Here is an 18,877-nt window from a genome sequence, read left to right as displayed (position 1 = left end):
CCTCAGACAATAAATTCATTCTTTTTTGGGCAACATTCTTGATTATTGTTATTTTTATTTATTTTTTAAAGTCATGCACAGGGGCTCAACGCTCCGTTACGACGTTCCGAATCAAAACCGATGTAAAACCAAAACTCATCCAGGAGCTCGACTCCAAATGGTGAACTGTGGCTCGATGGCCCTTCCCCATTGCTCTGCCAAGCGAGGGCAGCAAGATCGGCTGTTCCTTTCGGCAGGCTGCGGTGTGCTAGCTGCACGATGAGCTTCCCCGTCGTGAGGGATTATCCTCACTGGGAATTCCGTTGGCGACTGTTGCGTTAGGTCCGTCACAAATACAGTCGGCCCGTTCGCGTCCTCGGTGTGCTCACGGCATCGTGTGTGACGGTGCTGTAGCTGCAGCTAGCCCAGGGGCCTGTGCTGCGCCTCCGTCTGCGAGAAATGGGATCAACATAACTGACAATAGACTATTTTCTGCGTGTTTTCCTTCTCTGTTGAAGGTCTCTGAAACGGGGCTTCCGCAGGAGAGTCAGCATGTGCAGCCCCATCCCTTTAGGGTGCAACAGATGGTATGTGAATCCTAAGGTGATTCATCCGGCTATTTTTTTTGTGGGGCTGGGGATCGTTTGTGCCGTGGGCAGGCAGGGCGGTGTGTGTGGGGAGGCTGGGGAGAGGTCAGATGGTGTTGGGTATTAGGAGTGGACCAAGGAGAAGGGGAATATTTAAAGCCTGTAACCCTCTGGACAAGGTGTCTGTTTATATTATATAAACGTGTGAATTTCTGAGAGAAGAATCACTGACTTTTCCTTTTAATTATAGATACAGTGGGAATTGTGGGCTTTCGCTTCTGCCAGGATTTTTAAAGCAAGTTGGGTGTTTTTTTAAAAGGAAAAAGTCATGCCTCAGTAGTCATGGTGGAGTTAAAACTGTAAGCGGTTGGTATTAGTATGAACTTGATCTGGTGCCTGTGACATAACTGTGTAAAGAAAACCTTGCGCTGTTTGGAGATGAAATGTCTTCGAACTCAAGTGCATTAAGACACTACCCCAATGTCAGTTGAAGCAGATACTTAAGTACAAGTGAGCCAAGTGGCCCCTTATGTTTCCCCTTTTTGTGAAATGATTTGAAACTAGGGTAGGGGAGCTCAAGGAATGTGGAATAGAAAATCTTTTCAGGTTTTATGGTTTCTAGACAGACTCCTTCCAAGACATCTCAGTGCGTAGTGGGAAGGGAACTGGTTTGCCAAAAGACTTTGATGTACTTCAGGGGTTGTGACTTAGCAAAGCAAATTATTTCCTGGGTTTGATTACGTCTCCTTCACCACTAAAGAATTAAATTGGACTGTTTGCATCAGTGGCCTCTTGAGGAAAAGCTGGCTTGTTCGTGGCGCCGCAACCCCATTATTGGGATTTATAGCGTGTGCTGCAGTGGGAAGGTGTTGAATTTGCTCATCTCTGTCTCTTGAGGATTGTTGCTGGGTCTGGAGTGACCTCCCCCTCCTCACGGCCCGTGGGTTTGTCCTGCACCAGCTTGTGCTGTTTGTTGTTCAACACATCTGTGGGGCCCTGGGACAGATTTGACCAAGGGATTCGGGAATCCTGCCCATCTGAGACATGTTGCTTCTGAAAATCTGCTCGCCAAAGGGGATGTTTGCCTTTGCGAAGGCAGCTTTTTAACTCTGTGGGAAACCTGATTATGCCTGTGGAGCAGAATATGTTAAAAATTCATGCAGGAATTCGAGTTTTGACTTGGGGAAATTTTTCTCTTTTTTTGATTTTCAAAAGCTACCTACTGGATTCCTGTTAGTTGAGCCCTTCTACGTGTTGTTCCAAAACTCAGGGTTCTCTTAGCTGCTGTGCTAAGAATATTTTTTTTTTTTTGGTAAAAAACCAAACCCCAACAAACTAAATAAGCCAAGATTTTGGGGATAAATTCCCCTGCTCTCTTGATGGTCACCCTTGTAGGGAACTAACATCTCTGGAAGCTTATTTGAAGAACATGTGCTTTGGCTTGCGCACAGCTAGCTGCCCTTTATCTGTACCTGCAACGTTCGGTGGCTAACCCAAGTCATACGGGTCTTCTCTCCTGCCAGCGGGACGTGGCAAACTCTAGCTGCAAGGAGGTTAGAAGAAAACCACAGGAGGGGATACATTCTTGAGTAACTTCAGTTGTTTCTTAAATAATATGCCTACAATTGAGAGTATTTAAACATGTTCGAATGAGGCAGGTTAAGATGTTCCAGCCCCTGCATATCTTGCTGGTCCCCTCCAGGTGAAGATGGCATGGAGTAGGAAAATTGTGCGTTGAGTATGAGTTGGGCTTTGTCCCAGCTAGCTGCACTGGTGGTCTTGCGGGAGTAGAAAGTAACTGTTGTGAGGATGGTTGTTTAAAATATCACTCGTATTACTCATGTTACTTTTAGGGAAAATGAACCTCATATCACTTTTAGGGAAAATGAGATTGCAAGGCAGCCTGATACCTGGCTGGAATGTTAGGATACACGCAGTTTGTGTCGAACTGGGTTATGAAATGGGACCCTTGCTGTCGTTTGTGGTTTAACCCGGCCGAGCCGAGGCGTGGTTCCAGAGGAGCTGCGGCATCACAAATGGCCGCATGAAAAAGGCTCTGCCCGTGCCTGTGTGCCTGCACACACAGCAGTGACCCCTTCTGCTTGCGGTGCCGGCTGACTTCCCCGGGCAGAGCAGCCGAGTGGATACACCCGGCGTGAGCTGCGACCATCGCTGGGTGGATAATGGCATTTTTAACAGCATATGAACCTGCCGGTTTGAAAAGGTGTCGCGAATATGTTGTCAGAGGAAGGGTGAAGTTAATGGAGTGATAAGGACTGCAGGCATTGTGGGCAGGAGGTAAACAAGCCTCTCGACAGCGATGCTCTTCAATCTTGTCTTATGCTACAGCAGGGACTGCCATTTGTGTGACAAATGTGGACAGAGTGACATTGAGGGGATGCGCGGCGAGATGTATTTTGAAGGGACGTAGCTACCTTGGTTTGTGAGCGAGAAGAGCTGACTTGTTTATAATAATTTGTTGGAGGGGTTGGCAGACCTATTACACTCGTTCGTTTAGTTCAACCGAAATTTCCGAATCGCTTGGTAGAAACTGGAATGATCAAATTACGTCAATTTTCCTCTTAAATCACGAATGCATAAATCTAGTGCTCGGGAATGATACAGGATCCAACCTTTTTCAGAAGAAATGTGCCTACTAGTGACTTTGCAGTTGTAAAGTCAAATAACTGCTCTTTTGCTTGTAGGAAGTTTGATTGTACAGTACGGATCTGTTGGACATAGCGTAAAACTCCTCCTGAAACCATTTTTAAATCACTTGCTTAAAACTTGCACTGAAGCTGTTCCTTGAATCTGTGTTGTTTTGTTTTATTTTTTCTTTTAGTGGGGAAGACTTCCTTGATCACCAGGTTCATGTATGACAGCTTTGACAACACCTACCAGGTAAATTAATCCATATTACTGTCTTCTGTAAGGTCCCTCTGTTGCCGTGTCTTCCACTGCAGGAAGAATCCATTTGATTGCAGTGGCTGGGGGTTGGTACACTGACCAAATTCTTCACGGTAAAATCTGTAGCTTCGTATTCTAATAACCTTTCAGAGTGGCATTTCGGTGTGGGATTCTGCTTGGGTAGCTCATCTGCTCCTTGCGGCAGGATGAGCTGTGGATCGAAAGGATAGGCTTCTTGGGTGTACTCAGGTAATGGCAGTTAGTAAGTCTACTGGGTTTTTTTTGTCACCATTTGCTACCAGACCATCACAGATCTCACGCCTCTGTGGGGGAAAACGTGACAGGTACCTGGCTCTTTTTTAAAAGCAGCAAGCTGAGCTACAAGAGGTTCTGCAGTGGGGTGGGCAAGGACTCGTGGAGCAGAATCGAGTGGATTGTAAGGCTGGGTGTGCTTTAGGATGCTCCTTTATACTGTCTGCCGGAACAAAGACCGCAAACCCACTTGTTATGCACGTCCCCATCCTGTGACTGCCTGTCTATACTTCTTTATTTATTATTTAAACACGATGGGGTTGGCAAGGTTGGGGCTGAAGCTGTGGTTGTCTTTTATTCCAGTCAGCCCTGCAGCCCCCTCACTGCTTCGTATTTGGTGACAGGTCAGTTCAAGTTGACACAAGCTAAGTTTTCTAGATTCTAGGACAGCGATCATTGTTGCCCACTCCCAGAATTTAGGGTGAGCTTGAAAAGGTGTCAAGCTATAAACGTACTTCAGTTTCAGAAAGTGCGTCTTCTCCAAGCAGAACGTGTTTCGTGACTTGGTTACAGTTGGTGATGTTCGGAATACACTAAGCTGAGAAAAATCTGTTCACTGAGGAATGTGAAGGGTTTTCTAGGGGGGTGAGAGGAGGAGGTAATGGGAGAAAAGTAAGCAAAATGCTGTAATTCTTCTGTTACTTAGTGCCTATCCAAGTATCTCCTTTGAATATCTTTACCTTTAATGATTTTCTTCCTCTCCAGTAATTCCTCTTTGCTGCTGCTAGGCAAGTTGGGTAGAAGGAGATGTACGTTCTCACTTAACTATGGGAGAAGCAAAGCTTCTGTGGTGTAGGAGGGCTAGAGTACACATCATCGCTCCCAAGGGAGCAAACACCCTTTCAAATCCTACCCACTGTAATTACATGGCCATGTGAATGCGGCTCTTTATTTAATCTGTGTTTTTTTTTTTTTTTCCCACAGTGTTTTTCTTTCAGGTCTGCTCCTTTTCTCTGTGGAGCTTGTGTCCTAGTTCTTCCTTGGAGAGGTTTGACCCTCTGTGCTTTAGGATAATATAGTTGTCTCCACGGGAAGCTGGTCTGACATAATGTACTAAATGACTGCAGAATGAATGAGTGGGACTTAAAACAGTAAGAAATCTTAAGGGCTCACAAGATAGCGTTAATTTAGCTGTCACTGATGCGGGCCTAGTTCGGGTGTTAATGCACCTGGTATAGTGTCGTTCTTCCAAAGACCTCTATTTCACTGAAGTCATGAGTGAGGTAGGGCGATCTGCCCTATTTTGCTATAGCTGGAAGAAAGAATGAGTCATAAAAACTCCAGTGATTTGGCCAAAATCACACCATGTGTTAGTGTCAAACCAAAAGATAGCTTTTCCATGTCCAGGTTGATATCGAGAGCTCTCAAAGCCAAGAACTGGAATGATACTGCATATCAAACCGAGTACGTGGTTAGCTGTAGCTGTAGCTTAGTTGAGGGATGATTTGCTCCTTCTGGACGTTTCTGATAAATTTTGAATGCACGTTTTCTGGAAGCTGCCGCAACCCATCATTTGAACAAGGTTTTTTTTGTGTTCGGTTGGTAAAAATAGAAAGCTGCTGTTGAATAAAATCTGTGCTGTGCATGAGTTTGCTGGCTGCTAGATAGGAGGAATTCAGCTGTTGCCCTCGTAGCTTTATTAATAAGCTGTTTTCATGAAAGCGGCATTTGTGAATCAAACAAGAACTCGCTGTACTGCGTGAAGGAAACACAAACACCTGAAGTAAAATTGTGCCGTTGGTGGTCTGTGTGTTACCAGGAGTGACACCTCTCCATGGACATGCTGGGAAAGGTTTTCCTTGTTCTGTGGCACCATGTGTGACGTATAACGAAAGGCCAACGTTGGCAAACGTGATGCTGCTGTGTGTTACGCAAGAGGAGGGCTACAGGCCGCGCTTCCCTTTCGCTTCAGCCTCTTGGAGGAGGGGAGAGGGCGGAGAGCGTTGAGTTGAAAGGCTGGCCTGTGACTTGAAAGGTAATTCGGGTTCTTGCTTTGCCTCAGGCCTCCTTGCATAGTCTTGAGTAGTTCTGTGTCAGCAGGGATAGCCTATAAAACGGGGTAACGTGGGTCCTTTTAGGCAGTAGTGTTGAGGACAGCTGGATTAGTGTTCTCGCACGCGGCCCCATCCTTACCGTGGCCCTCTCTGCCCTTTTTTTGGGGCTTCTTGTCTTCTTTAAACTTGCAGTTGGGACTTAGAGTGCCTCACCTCATGTTCGGAGCGTGCCTAGCTCCTGCTCATTCCATGTGGTGCACAGCCGTTCACAAGCGGGTTAGACCTGCCTCCTCCTTAATTACAGTAATTAGCTTAGTTCCCTGTCCGTGCAGCTCTCCCCGTCAGTAAGCAGAGTGTTCCTCTGCTCGTGCTTTGCACAGCTCTTCTTTACAACCGATCTGTAAAGATCCCCCAAGCTTTTTTGCTCCTTCTGGCGGAACTCTTTGTAGGTTACCTGGTTTAGTAAAAGTCTGGGATAGGTAGAGCGTTTGAATCCACTCCTTGATACTGCTGCTTCCCGGCGCCGTGGTGCGGTCAGGCCAATACAGGTGGACAAGTACATTTAGCTGTGAGTTATTCCATGTAATTCTTAAACCTTGAGGGGCCTTAGGTCAACGCAACTTGAAAGTAACCTGCCAGCCGTTCTCAGTGCGATTACCACAAATATTTCCATTGCCCAGATGGAAAATAAGTTTTGTGCTCGGCCTTGCTGTTGTATTTCCCCTGCTGTGAGTGTCCAAGTGCAGACATCTCACAGCTCTCCAGACACGCAGAGGCTTCTTACGGCAGCGAGTGAGCTTCAGAGCTGTGTGGGAGGGGTGGCATGAAGTACAGGCTGAGGCAGGTTTTGGGCTCTGCAGCTGGTGTTCCAGCTCCTGCTGAGAGCAGAGAAAAAGCGGAGTCTCCAGCAGTTTGTCAGTCAGAATGGGATCCTGGCTTGTATGGATGGTGTAAGATCTCGGTGGGTTTGTAGCTTTTCTTCTGTAAAGTGAATCAAATAGTCACGAGGGAGAATAGAAGCATCTTTGAGGCGATCTTCCGAGGAGTCGTCTCCCAAAACAATGGAAAACAGAAGCAGAAGGGAAGCATGTTGTTGGCATTAGTCTTTTGAGGCTTCTCGTATCTGCCTTCCAGTTTGCAGTATCGTGTCTCTGAACTGGGAATGTCACAGTCCTTGATGACAGGTGAAAAATCACTGGGTAGCTGGCTTGGGATCCACCGCTCTTTATTCTTCCCACATGCATCTCTGGTACTCCAGATCTGCTGTCCTGATCCAGCAGGAGGGTTTGGTTCCTGATGTGTTATGTTTAGTTGCAAGTGGAAATTCGATTTGTTCAGCTCTGCTTTTGTTTTAATTCTTTTGCAGCTGTTTTTGGTGTATTGCTCACAAGCAGGCTGGCTGGCTCTGTTCTTTAGTCCTACCCCGTCAAATATCTGTCAGGACACAAGGAATTAATTATGGGGATATGTAGTGAGGGCATAATAGCAGTCTAACAGTATGGAGCATATGCAGTAAAATAGGCTCTCCGTTAGAAATACCCGCTTCAGCGTGGGAGAGCAGGGAAGAGGTTTGATCAAGCCTCTTTGCCCTAGCTGAGAGACTTACCTCTTACCTGTTATGGGAGTTGTTTTTCTTTCTTTTTTTCCTTTTAAATCAATTTGTTTGGAATGTCTTCCAGGCGCTATTGATGTTGCTGAGCGGTACAGCCGCTTGAAACGCTCAGCATCCTGCTGAAGCCAGGGCAGCCTAATTCAGCCCCAACAGCTCAGCTTCGTCACATCCCTGCTGCAAACAAATTCCTGGAGCTTGGAGTCACCCTCACTGCAGCCTCGAAAAATGGGTGAAGATCTTGTATTTAAGAAGCAGCACTTCTTCCAAGCTCGATAGCACTTAGTGCTTTGCTTTTTCCCTTAAACACATATAAGGAGGCTCTACGCAAAGCTCCCGCTAGTGTCTACAAACAGTCATGCTGCAGTGAGCTTTAGTGTTAACTGAGCTTTAGTCGTTGTTGGGGGCTGTGAGTGTGTGCGTATGCTCTTGTGCTGCAGCAGGTGTGAAGGTGTCCACCTTGGCCTTAATGAAAAAGGCTGAAAGTTAAGATACCTTAAGATATTTGGCAGTCAGGAAGAGTACAGTGTGCCCAGGTACCCTGACGGACGCTAGCTTGGGTCGTATGCATAAAAATCCTTGCTGATCCCCATATGACTGTGGATTAAACTGTCAGTACGCATCAACTGAAGTTCAGGTTGACAACATTTTGTGCTTTAAGGTATTGTTCTGGTTACGGATATTAAGGAATCTGCGGATTGAATGTTACTTCTGGGTGGAGCTGTATCTTGAAAGTAAGAAAACGAGCAAATTTCTCTTGCAGATGGGCTACAGGTGCTGAATTCTGATGTGGCAGTAATGCTTGCTCCCCTGGAAATCACTGCACTTGTTCTGATGTTTTGTTTAAGAAGTGTTGGTTTTTTCTTTTCTTTTTTTTTTTTTACAGGCAACAATTGGCATTGACTTCTTATCGAAAACCATGTATTTGGAGGATCGAACAGTGAGTAAGATTTTTGTTGCACTTCTCTCTGTACAGTAGGAATGAGGTTCAGCCTCTGTTGTAATTGTGCAGCCCACAAGTTCTGAGATCGCTTGGAAGTACGGACTGAGCCTTTGTCTGCCAGCTGCTTCCAGGCTGACCAGTGCTGGGGAGGCAGCTCCCCGCTCCGTTCGCGGGAGCGGGAAATCACCGTTTGGCTCAGCTGTGGAGGGCTCGTGGGTGCCGTTTTACACGCAGCACAGGGTGCTATAGGTCATCCTCTTTGAAGAAAGAGGTGATACGGGTAGTTTGAGGGGTGCACAAGGGTGGGGATTTGGAGAAGGGGGCCATGCTTAACCCCTTCAGGTTTTGGTGTCACAAGGCAGAAGGATAAAATACAAATTGCCAAGAGTTGCCAGTTATTAGCTAGCCCGATACCCTCAATGGTACTTGTTTAAAAAGAAAGTTGCCTGCAACGCTAATCCACAAACGATGCTTGTTCCTTGCCTTGGTGCAGCTCTCGTTCCTGAAATGAAATCGCTCCTCTGTGGAAGCAAGCCTGTGGTTTTAAATGAGCTCAGATTCTTAATTAAGAAATTCAGCCACTGAGCTGTCTGCAGGAGCAGGTCGTGCAGTGCTGCGTAAGCCGATGGTGTTGCACAAACCCACAGTAAATGGGGCCGCGTTGAAGGCGCTTGAGCGGTGGGATGTTCTTTCCATAACAAAACCGGCCCTTGTGCGTGTTGCTTTTAGTGTATCCTGCCTTTCCCTTCAGAACCTCGGGGGTGAGAGACGCTCGGCCTCCTCTGCGTCCGTGTTGCTTTGCAGTGCGGCTCAGGCTTACCTCGAGAGGGAGAACTAGCGGTGTAGCCTCCTTGAAAAACTCACATGAGTAGCTTTGCCAGGGCTCTGACAGCAGCTGAAGGCTCTTCCGTGAGAAGTGTGGCGTGTGCCCTGCTGCTTCCACCAGCCGCCATCCCCCAGGCTGCTGGAGGTGACGTGTGGGAGCCCTGAGGAAGGATAGCAGCAGAGCGTGAAAACCTGGCGTAGGCAGAGCTGCAGGTGGACGTTGGCCTTAGTTTTCTTGTCGGTCCTCTCCGTTTGAAAGCTGAGCAGTTCTGTTTCTCCCCTTGCCGAGGGGAAGCATCCTTTTTAAAAGGGAAGGCGGCAGAAAGCCAAGACAGGAGCACATCCACTGCTTTGGCTGCTACTAACGCCTGGGAGAGACCGCTGTAAAGGAGACAGCGTGCTGCCGCTCCCAGTCCCCGGTCATCTCCTGCATGAGTTTCTAATTTTTATTTAGGTTTTTTGTTTTTGTTTTGTTTTTTTCTTTTTTTCAAAAAGTAAAAAATTTATTTACTCTTTTATTTTTAGTGGCAGTTTGGCTTTTTTAATTTTCTCCCACCCACAGATCAGGTTGCAGCTGTGGGATACTGCGGGTCAGGAACGTTTCCGTAGCCTCATTCCCAGTTACATCCGTGACTCTGCTGCTGCTGTAGTAGTTTACGATATCACAAGTAGGTATATTGCACTGGGTTTGACCTTTTTCTTATTTTTCTTGCTTGTTTGACTGATTTTGTTAGGTACGGTTGCAATTATGGGACACAGCAGGTCAAGAACGGTTCAGGAGCTTGATTCCTAGCTACATTCGTGACTCCACTGTTGCAGTTGTTGTTTATGATATCACAAGTGAGTGGGGGGAATTCTGCATTTCTAATACTCTGCCCCTTTCATCCTTTAGCCTAGCTTTGCATGTCCTGTCACAGTCATCTGCTTGTTCTTCATTCTGGCATGAAAAGAAAAAGTTTTATTGTAGTCAAGTTTTAAGCGAGCCACCTAATCGTAATGTATAAACTGTCTTACACACGGCATCGTTTTGTAACCCTTTCCTATCGCCCTCTCCTGAAGCCTTGAGTCCTGGCTGGTCTTGTTGCACTTTACCCTCTTTCATCTGCTTTTTTGATCATAATATCACCTGTGACTTTTGATCTCGAACACCTGAATCATGTTCATGAATATCTGAATTCTTAAAGTAGAGACTTTGCACTGATAGCTGGAGCTTGCTTCACTCCATTTACTCTCCCCACCCGAAAAAAATCTGGGCATGGGCCGGGGGGGAAGGTGCATTAACATCACATTTTCACCTGAAACGGTCACTTTCACGTTTTGCAATATGTAAAACTTACTACTACGCCCTTACCCTTTAACAATTGCGCTGTCATTTCTTACTAAGGTATGTACATTTTTGTGAACTAAAATATTAGTGCTTTTTTAACCCTTCTCCTTCTGTCCCTCCCCTCAGTCCAGAGACCCCTAACTTACTAGCGTTCTGTATTTACAAAAACCAGAAATTTCGTTTTGGGAGAACTAAATCTTCAGACACTTTCAGTTCTAAACCAGAACTGACTGAGAGCAATGCCCTAATTCTATACAGATAGGAAAGCGTTCGCCTTTTGATTTACAAGTGCTAGAATATGGGCTTTACCTGTAAAATCTTTAATTGTTAAAAATAGCACTTTCATTTGAGCTAAAAGTACAGGTTAGCTGTGAACTCTGAAATTGTTTTACTGACGTAGCAAATTCAATATTGTCAAGTAGTAAAGAGAAGAATTAAACACTGGCAAGTGATCAAGTCTTGACTGTCCAGCGTACGATATATTACTATGCAGTAGAAGCCATTAAAAAAAATCAATACTTGTCCAGAACTGCTGCAGAGCCCCTCCTTTAAGTACCAAAACCTACTTTGGCAGCTCGGATGCTCTTTGTGTAGCTCGCTGGCAAACGCTGAGCTCCAGGGCGGCTTCTGTACCGCTCGTTTTTCCTTGCGGGACGCACCTTTTCAGGCCACGTGCTGCCTCGTTAGGTCAGGGTAGCTCCCTAGAATTCTCCTCTTGCAGCTTTTAAGGCTGTACCATTAAGAAAGAGCGTCTGTGGATAGGTTAAATTTGTATTTCTCGTTTTATGCAAACGATTTGGAAACTTACGTCGAGTTCGCTGCTCAGTGACAGAGGAGTTGCTAGCGTGACGTGTAACCCCGATGTTTCTTAGCCAAAATCCAGAACCTAGCAAGTGAGAAGCGATGAAGCTGTACAAAATGTGTAGCTGCTATTAAGTACTTCTGACAGGCAACGAAACCGTAGGAACCTCTGGCTGTAGGTGCACCAGTCACGAGCAGGTAGAATGCAATATCGCCTTAATCCCCGTTCTATATGTAAAATAATTTTATGTGGAACGAAAAAAAAAGGGAACCGCTGTAAAACAGCGGTAAGACTTGTCGTTTTAGACGCTGCCAAAACCAAATTACAGACCAGCTCGGTTCACTCCCTGGCTTGGAATTCCCCTATAATGAAGTTCTAGTCCATTTTAAGTTAATGCCAAATTTGTCATGTACTTCAGTGTGGGAGATTTAGGGTTTCACTTGCTGGCTCTTCATCGCCCTGTTATGCCAATTCCAGAGAATATGAAGCTTTTATTTGAGAGTTACAGAGGTATTTACCGGTGATCTGTGACGAATACCCGCAGTGATAATCCTCTCCACTGTTCTCTGTTAGATGTAAACTCGTTCCAGCAAACAACAAAATGGATTGATGACGTCAGAACGGAAAGGGGCAGTGATGTCATCATTATGCTGGTGGGAAATAAAACAGATCTAGCAGATAAGAGGTATGGAGGAATAACTCGTCTTTCACATGTCTGTTTGGTTTTCTCATCTGCTGCTGTTTTCTCCTAGACAGCTATTTTAAAAAGAACACTTGGGTTTTTATTATTTTTTTTTTTTCCCCAAGATGCTCAAGCTTGTTTTAACTCTGCTGGAGATGGCTGTGACTAGAGAAATCTCAATTTTAAAACTTCTTTCACTGGGTCAAGCACAAGTTTCCAGCACGATGCTGTGAATGAGTTGAGAAACTGTCACCAACTTGTTCAGATGCCGGGAGCGAACGGAGCGTTAACTGCAGCCTCCATCAGTGAAGGGATAAGCTGAAGGCGTTACCAATATTTGTGCTTAATAGTTTTGCTCAGATAAAAATGATAGGTGCGAGTAAATCCTCCCTTTTAAAAGTCTTCAGGGGTTTTCAGAAGTTGGCAAACCTAAATATTTTTAGGAGAAGTTGCCGCAGTTTGTACTTGCTTGTTGTGGGTTTGTGGTATTCTTGACACGAATGAGTAGAAAGTCACCAAGGTGAAACACAAGCGTGAGATGGAAGTATTCTGGATGTGATTGGAATCCGTGTTCCCTCAGAATAGCTTCACTTGTGACCCTTACTTCAGATTTGGAACATCCTTTTAGGAATTGTTTATGCCCACGTACACCCCTCGTATACCCCATGATTTTTGTTTGGCAGTCCTTGAACCAGAGTTCCCCCCGGTTTTTGCCATAGCGGACTGCTCGGTGGGTGGGACGCCTCGCCGGGGGAACCAGGACACAATTAATTTGCTAGGAGGTGGGCATGCCTGGTCCTTTGTTCAAACAGTTGTGTGGGCTGCAAGTCGATGATTATTGTTGGGTGTTAAATCTGTTGATTGCTGATCGTTCGGATATAAAAGCAGAGCTTCCTGGACAGGGATTTGGGGGAGTCTGGTTGGCCCCCTTAGCTGTTCCACTGGAAAGCCGAGCTCTGCTTTGGGAGCCAAGTGTGCTGTAGAAGTCCATCTGACGGTGAAAGGGGGGTGCTTGTCTGCAGCTGCTCAGTACGTAGCATCTGTATGCAGGGGGAAAAAAAAACAACATGAAATGCTTTCGGAAGTGTAATGAAGCAGTCATCTCCTTGGGTTGGAGACAGAAATCTTAACTTGCATGACGCTTGCTTTTTTTTCCTAATTCTGTGTTATCTTCCCCAGACAAGTGTCCATTGAGGAAGGAGAAAGAAAAGCCAAAGAGCTGAATGTAATGTTCATCGAAACTAGTGCAAAAGCAGGCTACAACGTAAAACAGGTGAGTAGCGTGTGGGGCACAACCAGCCCCTGTTGACTTCTGTTAGTGCACCGCTGTGGGTGTAGGACTTCCCTGGACGTTGGGAAGCCTTTGCCAAGGGTGTCAGAGGGACATCTGTAGTCCGTACACAGCGAGCAACATCTCGGAGGGGAATCGTTGGTTGAGGTTCAGAAGGATCCCTGACCTTGCAGCAAATGGCTTGGAACTTTTCCCCTTAGACAAGAGGAATTATTGAAGAAGCTTTGTGGGTATGGAATCATCCCTTCCTGGATTCCTGGATTTTTGATAATCCAGACTTGGTGTTTAGATGGAAGAGATTGAGGCCTGAGGCCAAGAGTTGGAGAAACACCGGCCTGAGGACTGTTTCTGATGTCAACTCAGGGAATGGATGTGGGCAAAGCAGTCAAGGAGCAATGTGATGGCTCAAAATGCTTCCACTGTGCAGTGGGGCCGTGTAAACTGGTGCTCCCACTCTGTTGGAAGGCAGTGAAAGAGTGAGCAAATGTTCTTGGACAGTGGAAGCTCTTTATTTCTGGTGAATGCTGAGTTGCTTCTGAATCGGGGAAAGCAGTGAAACGTCTTCTGAGCTGATGGAGCCGCCACGGAATTAGGTTTTATGTGGTGAGATGAGCTGCAGCTCTTCAAATTCTGACCTGCTGGGTGAGCTTTTAGCACTTGTGTTAACGAAGGTCAATCACCTGGCAAAGAGTGAACTGGTGAAAATGGGAAACGCTCCGGAACTGATCTGGTGTTTCCGTGGGAGAAACCTGGTTTGAGCTGATGAGTTGTGTAAGCAAATACGCCCAACTAGCAGCTCGTGAACAGAGCTGTACGTCCCCCCCTGCCTCCGTGCGTACCGGGGCGCTGCTCTTCATTGATCCAGCCGTTTCTCTGTGGAGTCGTGACCGCTAAAGCGTTTGGCAGCTGGTCTTATGGGAGCAGGAAAGGCAGCAGAGCAGGAGGCAGAAGACATCACTCTTGAGTGTCTCCACGGAGGGAGCGCACGCACACACAGATGTGTGTGTCTAGAATCACGTGTGTATCTTGTGTGTGTGGTTACACAAACACTTTATATGCAGAATTGTATCAGGAGTTGCTAAAACAGGGTTATAAATTACGTTGTACGTTATAGACAGGCCTAAAGGGTCTGTTATTAAAATGTCCCTTGACTTTGTGTATTAGTAGCAAAATTACTCCCTATATAATGGAATAATTAGACGTGTTCACTTGGCACTGGGTTGCAGTGCGTTAGCAAGCATAAAAGTGTTCGGTTCCGGGGTCCGCTAATTATCCTGCCACAACACAGAGGCTGGCGTGTAATTAAGGCTTGGATTCTGTGCTGGAATCCTTAATGTTGCCTTAGACTAGGGGGTGTGCGCTTGGGAGCAGGTGCCTGGCTGAGAGGAATGAGGATGATGAAGCTCTGGACTCCCCTCTTTCCTTGAGGGAGTTGCTGTGCGGCTGACACGTTTCCAGACGTCTGTGTCCAAGCGTCCTGTTGAGGTGGGTTGTGGCTTTCGGGGCCGCTGGTGGTTTGAGGTGTAAGTAGGAAGATCTTGCGTGGTGTGCCTGTGGTCCGTTTTGGCATGAGATGTTTAATAAAACATGCGCTTTGTAAAGCTGCCACAGCCTCCGTCATTAAGGGTGGCAGCTCCGTTTAATACGTTATGAAGGAACAAACTTGGCTTTTTAGTATTTTATGCTGAAGCCGTTCAGGGATTGTACTAATGAGATTTTCAGAGCATGAAGCCGTTTCCGTAGCTGTAGCCTCACTTGCACGCTCTCTAGAGGAAGTTCTTCGTTGTGAAGGTCTAGACAAATTATGCCTCTGATCTTTCATGTCCAGGTTACTTGCTGTAAGACTACTTCTGTGAGAAGATAGGTTTGGTAATTCAGCTCCAGCAAAAACCAGTGGCGGTGGGAGCCTGGGGGCTAGTTCCCACTTTGTTAAATGGGAGATTCGGCGTTCTGAGGCCTAATTCTTGGTCTTCACTAAGATCAACGAACAGCAATATCTAGAAAACTTGGGGCTGTTACGTATCGCTGCATCATAATCCGAGTGGGTGCTTCATGGAGTGTGAAGTCCTGTCAGAACTGGACGAGAAGACAGGTTTTAAGTGACTTCATTCTCTCTGTAAAATACCAAAACAAAAAAACATGAGCCGTTATTCAAAAAGAACTAAAAAGGGATTTTTCTTCTGTGTTTTGATCCTCGTGTTGCAGGCATGGAGAGGGTTTTTTGGGAACTTCAAAGCTGTTCTATGCTGCAGAACATTTGAAACTTTCATTTTTTGTTAGTTTAATAAGTAGTTGTTGAAATGATTCTCGAAGGATAAGACTTCTAATACCACTAATGAGCTAGTTCTCTGTTTCCTTGCAGCTTCTCTATTGAATGGTATGAATTTGTTTTGCTAACTTGTCAATAAATTCTTCCCCCGTGAGATGGGAAAGCATATGGGGTCAACTGCAGAATGGATACCCTTCCCATAACTTTATGAAGTCTTTCTTTAATAAGCTGAATGCAAATTTGACCTTCCCATAACTGATAACTTCTATCCATAATATATTCTGGTGCTGCAGAACAATTACTGACCAAGTTAATTTTCATACAGGATTTTTACTGCAAGTGTCAAGATTATTTTAGATACAGAGTCTGTGTTTTGGCTACATATAATGGAACGCATTTATGTAAAAATTTAAGATCACCTAATGCCAGATATTAAATATTCATGTGAAGGTGATCTTAGACTAGTTGGCAAGTCATTGGTTTGTCCATTAGGGCGTAGGGTTCAGATTTAGCGGTTACCATGCAGCTTTGATACTGTGTATGACTGACATAGTGTAGAGTAAGGAGCGTGAACTGTTTCGGGTTTGTATTTTTTTTTTCCTTCCGTACAAAACTCTTCCCTGCCGGTATTAAAACTTCCCAGGTGGTCAGTGCTTCACTTGGCAGCTTGTCTGGGCAGTCCAGAAAAGCGGACAAAACGCTGCTGTTTCTCTGCTGTCCTCTCTGCCCAGCCCGAAATCTGTCTCCTAAATCCTGTGCCCTGGCTTAAAGGCAGGCGATGGCACGAGTGAATGCAGAAGGAGACCTGGGGTGAAGCTGAACCCTCAGCCCTCCGTTGTTGGCTTCTTTGCATTTCCATCCCCTTCTCGTTAAGGTTTGGGTTTCTGTGCGGTGTCGGATGTAGACATCTTGATGTTACCAGTTCCAGAGTGAGCTCTGTTCATACTGGTGCCTTGGGTGTGGCCCACCATCGCCTCCTTGCTTCCTTTCCGTTCTCTCTTTCACAGAATGGCAGGGGTTGGAAGGGACCTCTGGAGATCATCCAGTCCAGCCCCCTGCTAAAGTAGGTTGCACAGGACCACGTCCAGGCTGGTATATTTTGAGTATCTCCAGAGAAGGAGACTCCACACCCCCCCTGGGCAGCCTGTTCCAGGGCTCTGCCACCCTCAGAGTAAAGAAGTTTTTCCTCATGTTGAGGCAGAACTTCACATGTTCCAGTTTGTGCCTATTGCCCCTTGTCCTGTCGCTGGACACCACTGAGAAGAGCCTGGCCCTGTCCTCTTGACACCCACCCTTTAGATATTGGTTGATAAGGTCCCCTCTCAGGCTTCTCCGGGCTAAAGAGCCCCAGGTCTCCCAGCCTTTCCTCGTAGGAGAGATGCTCCGCTCCCCTCATCGCCTTCGTAGCCTTTCAGGTCAGAGATGTGAATTCCAGCGTCGTTTGTGTGCAGGTAAGTCCTGGAGACGTGGCTTGCAACCCACCTGCCCTCACTGCCCTGGGTCCAACTGTCAGTACGCTGACCTCATTCCGGTCTTGGTCAGATGTGGAAGGATAAGGTCATCTCACGGGGGGTGAACCTTAGTGCTCTTTGTGTTGGCCCAAGCACTAGGGTTCTCCAAGGGATGCTGTCCACAAGGTTTCAGAACCAGCATTTGCCCCGTTAAGGATATGGAAGAAGCTTAATTTCTCGTCCTGCCCGGGGAGCCAAGAGTGTTTCACCGCCTCGGCCGTTTGTTTGCTAGCCGTCAGCGGGAAGCCGGGGTCCTTTTGACCTTGTGTGCTACTTTTAGCTTCTTGTTCATCCTTTTCTGCTGGAAGGCAGTGCTGATAAGAGGCAAGGGCACTGTCTTCAGCTCTCTGCTCACTGTAGCTGTCCTACAGATCCAGAGCGCCTGGCTTTGTAGCGCAACTCCAGAAAGTTGAGTCGCACCGTACTTCAGACGGCGCGGATTTCAATGCCAGGATCTTCTGCCAGCAAAGAAGCAGAGGGGAACACGCTGCTGACAGGCTTTTTTTTTTTTTCTTTTTTACCATTCCCCTGGGGCATGAAAGGGGACGGCTCAGAAGGCATCACCTCAGCTAACACCCTTCTGGCGACTGAGGTGGCAGTGAGAAACCTGTGGCTCGGTTTAGCGGCTCAGAGGGGGCTCTTTGTGTAGCCACTGCCGAGAAGTACAGAGGATTTGCAGCCTCTGCACGTGCTGGCTGAAACCTGGACGCAGCAGCCTTTCATTTTATGGCTTCTCTGGCATTTCTTTTCCCCGAAGACTGATCTGATGAGCTGCTGAAGCAAGCCTCATCTCTTCTAGGTGCACGCTGTCAAACTAGATGGCAATGTACAGCTGCTGTGGACGGTTGGATGTGTTAAGGTAGAGCTGTCTGCAGTCACCAGGGTCCTATGCACTTACTGGTCCTTCTAGCTTTGGGAAAGGGTGTTGAAGGAAAAAATGAGTGGATGATATTACAGAGGGAAAACGGTGATAGTATTGTTCTGGGGTTAAATTGATACAATAGTGGGGAAAAAATTGGCTTTTAGAGCCTGCAAGTTTCAGCAAAGACTGATTGCCAGGGGAGCCTTAAGACTGAGGGGAGAAGTAGATAACTTGCTTCAGTTAATGCAGAGAATCGTAGTCTCTCATTCCTTTTATTTGTCAGCCCTGAATAAGCTTGAAAAGGCTTCAAGATTCACGTTCTATCTCAGCAGTCTGTATTTCAGGGAATCTTATTGTTAGTCTGTGGATTTCATGCCCAGAATATGTCAGGGTTCATTTTGCTGTCTCGTAGAAAGCGAGGGGAGGGAGAGCCCTGAAGACCTCCTTACGGCGGTACCTGGCACGCTTCGCGGTTGCTCTCACAGAGCCCCAGGCTGAATCTGGTATTTGGCAGAAAAACTTTCTCACGGCGGTAGCTAAAGGACCGTGGCCCCTCAAATAACCCTGTTTTCACAGAGCTGGCTGCATCTAGCAGCTTGGCTCTTTCTCCTGTCTTTTGATTTCTGGGTATCCGATGGGCAAGAATGATCCTTTGAGTTGCACTGCTCTCCCCAGAGAATGAGAATGAGGGAAACATTTTTGTTTGCTTGCCTTGGGGGAACAGGTTTCTTGCTTGGCTTTCCCATCTGGGCAGTGATCCTCCTGTCCTTTCCATATTGCTGCCCGAGTGTTACAGTGAAAACTGTTTTGTGCCTACAGTCACTTGTGACACTGCTCTGTTGGGGGGTTATCGGCTGGAGTAGCAGGAAAGGCACGGTTTGGCAAAGGAGTTGAAACTTAATGGCGACAGATGAGGGTTTGGGGTTTTTTTCAGAGTTTAATCGGGAAAGAGATTGCAGGGTTGAATCTGAAAGAGA

At 46.5% G+C, this 18,877-nt stretch overlaps 1 protein-coding gene across 4 annotated transcripts in view; it reads left to right on the top strand.

Moving 5' to 3' along the window:
- Positions 1–18,877, top strand: part of RAB6A (RAB6A, member RAS oncogene family) — a 61,286-nt gene that overhangs the window by 34,703 nt on the left and 7,706 nt on the right. The window contains exons 2-7 of one of the 4 annotated variants that reach the window (XM_086481602.1): positions 3,409–3,467; positions 8,275–8,328; positions 8,931–8,933; positions 9,891–9,996; positions 11,859–11,970; positions 13,147–13,240. In XM_086481602.1, the coding sequence (XP_086337728.1) occupies positions 3,438–3,467; positions 8,275–8,328; positions 8,931–8,933; positions 9,891–9,996; positions 11,859–11,970; positions 13,147–13,240 (399 nt within the window). In that variant the 5' untranslated portion in view covers positions 3,409–3,437. Of the gene's footprint in view, positions 1–3,408; positions 3,468–8,274; positions 8,329–8,930; positions 8,934–9,718; positions 9,825–9,890; positions 9,997–11,858; positions 11,971–13,146; positions 13,241–18,877 lie in introns of all 4 variants that reach the window. The other 3 variants (XM_086481600.1, XM_086481599.1, XM_086481601.1) reach the window with 3 other exon arrangements.

Source organism: Leptosomus discolor, chromosome 1 (genome assembly GCF_034619465.1).
Source record: "Leptosomus discolor isolate bLepDis1 chromosome 1, bLepDis1.hap2, whole genome shotgun sequence".
NCBI lineage: Eukaryota > Metazoa > Chordata > Aves > Leptosomiformes > Leptosomidae > Leptosomus > Leptosomus discolor.
Note: the sequence above shows the minus strand (reverse complement) of the source record. Positions and strands in the feature narration are given on the sequence as shown.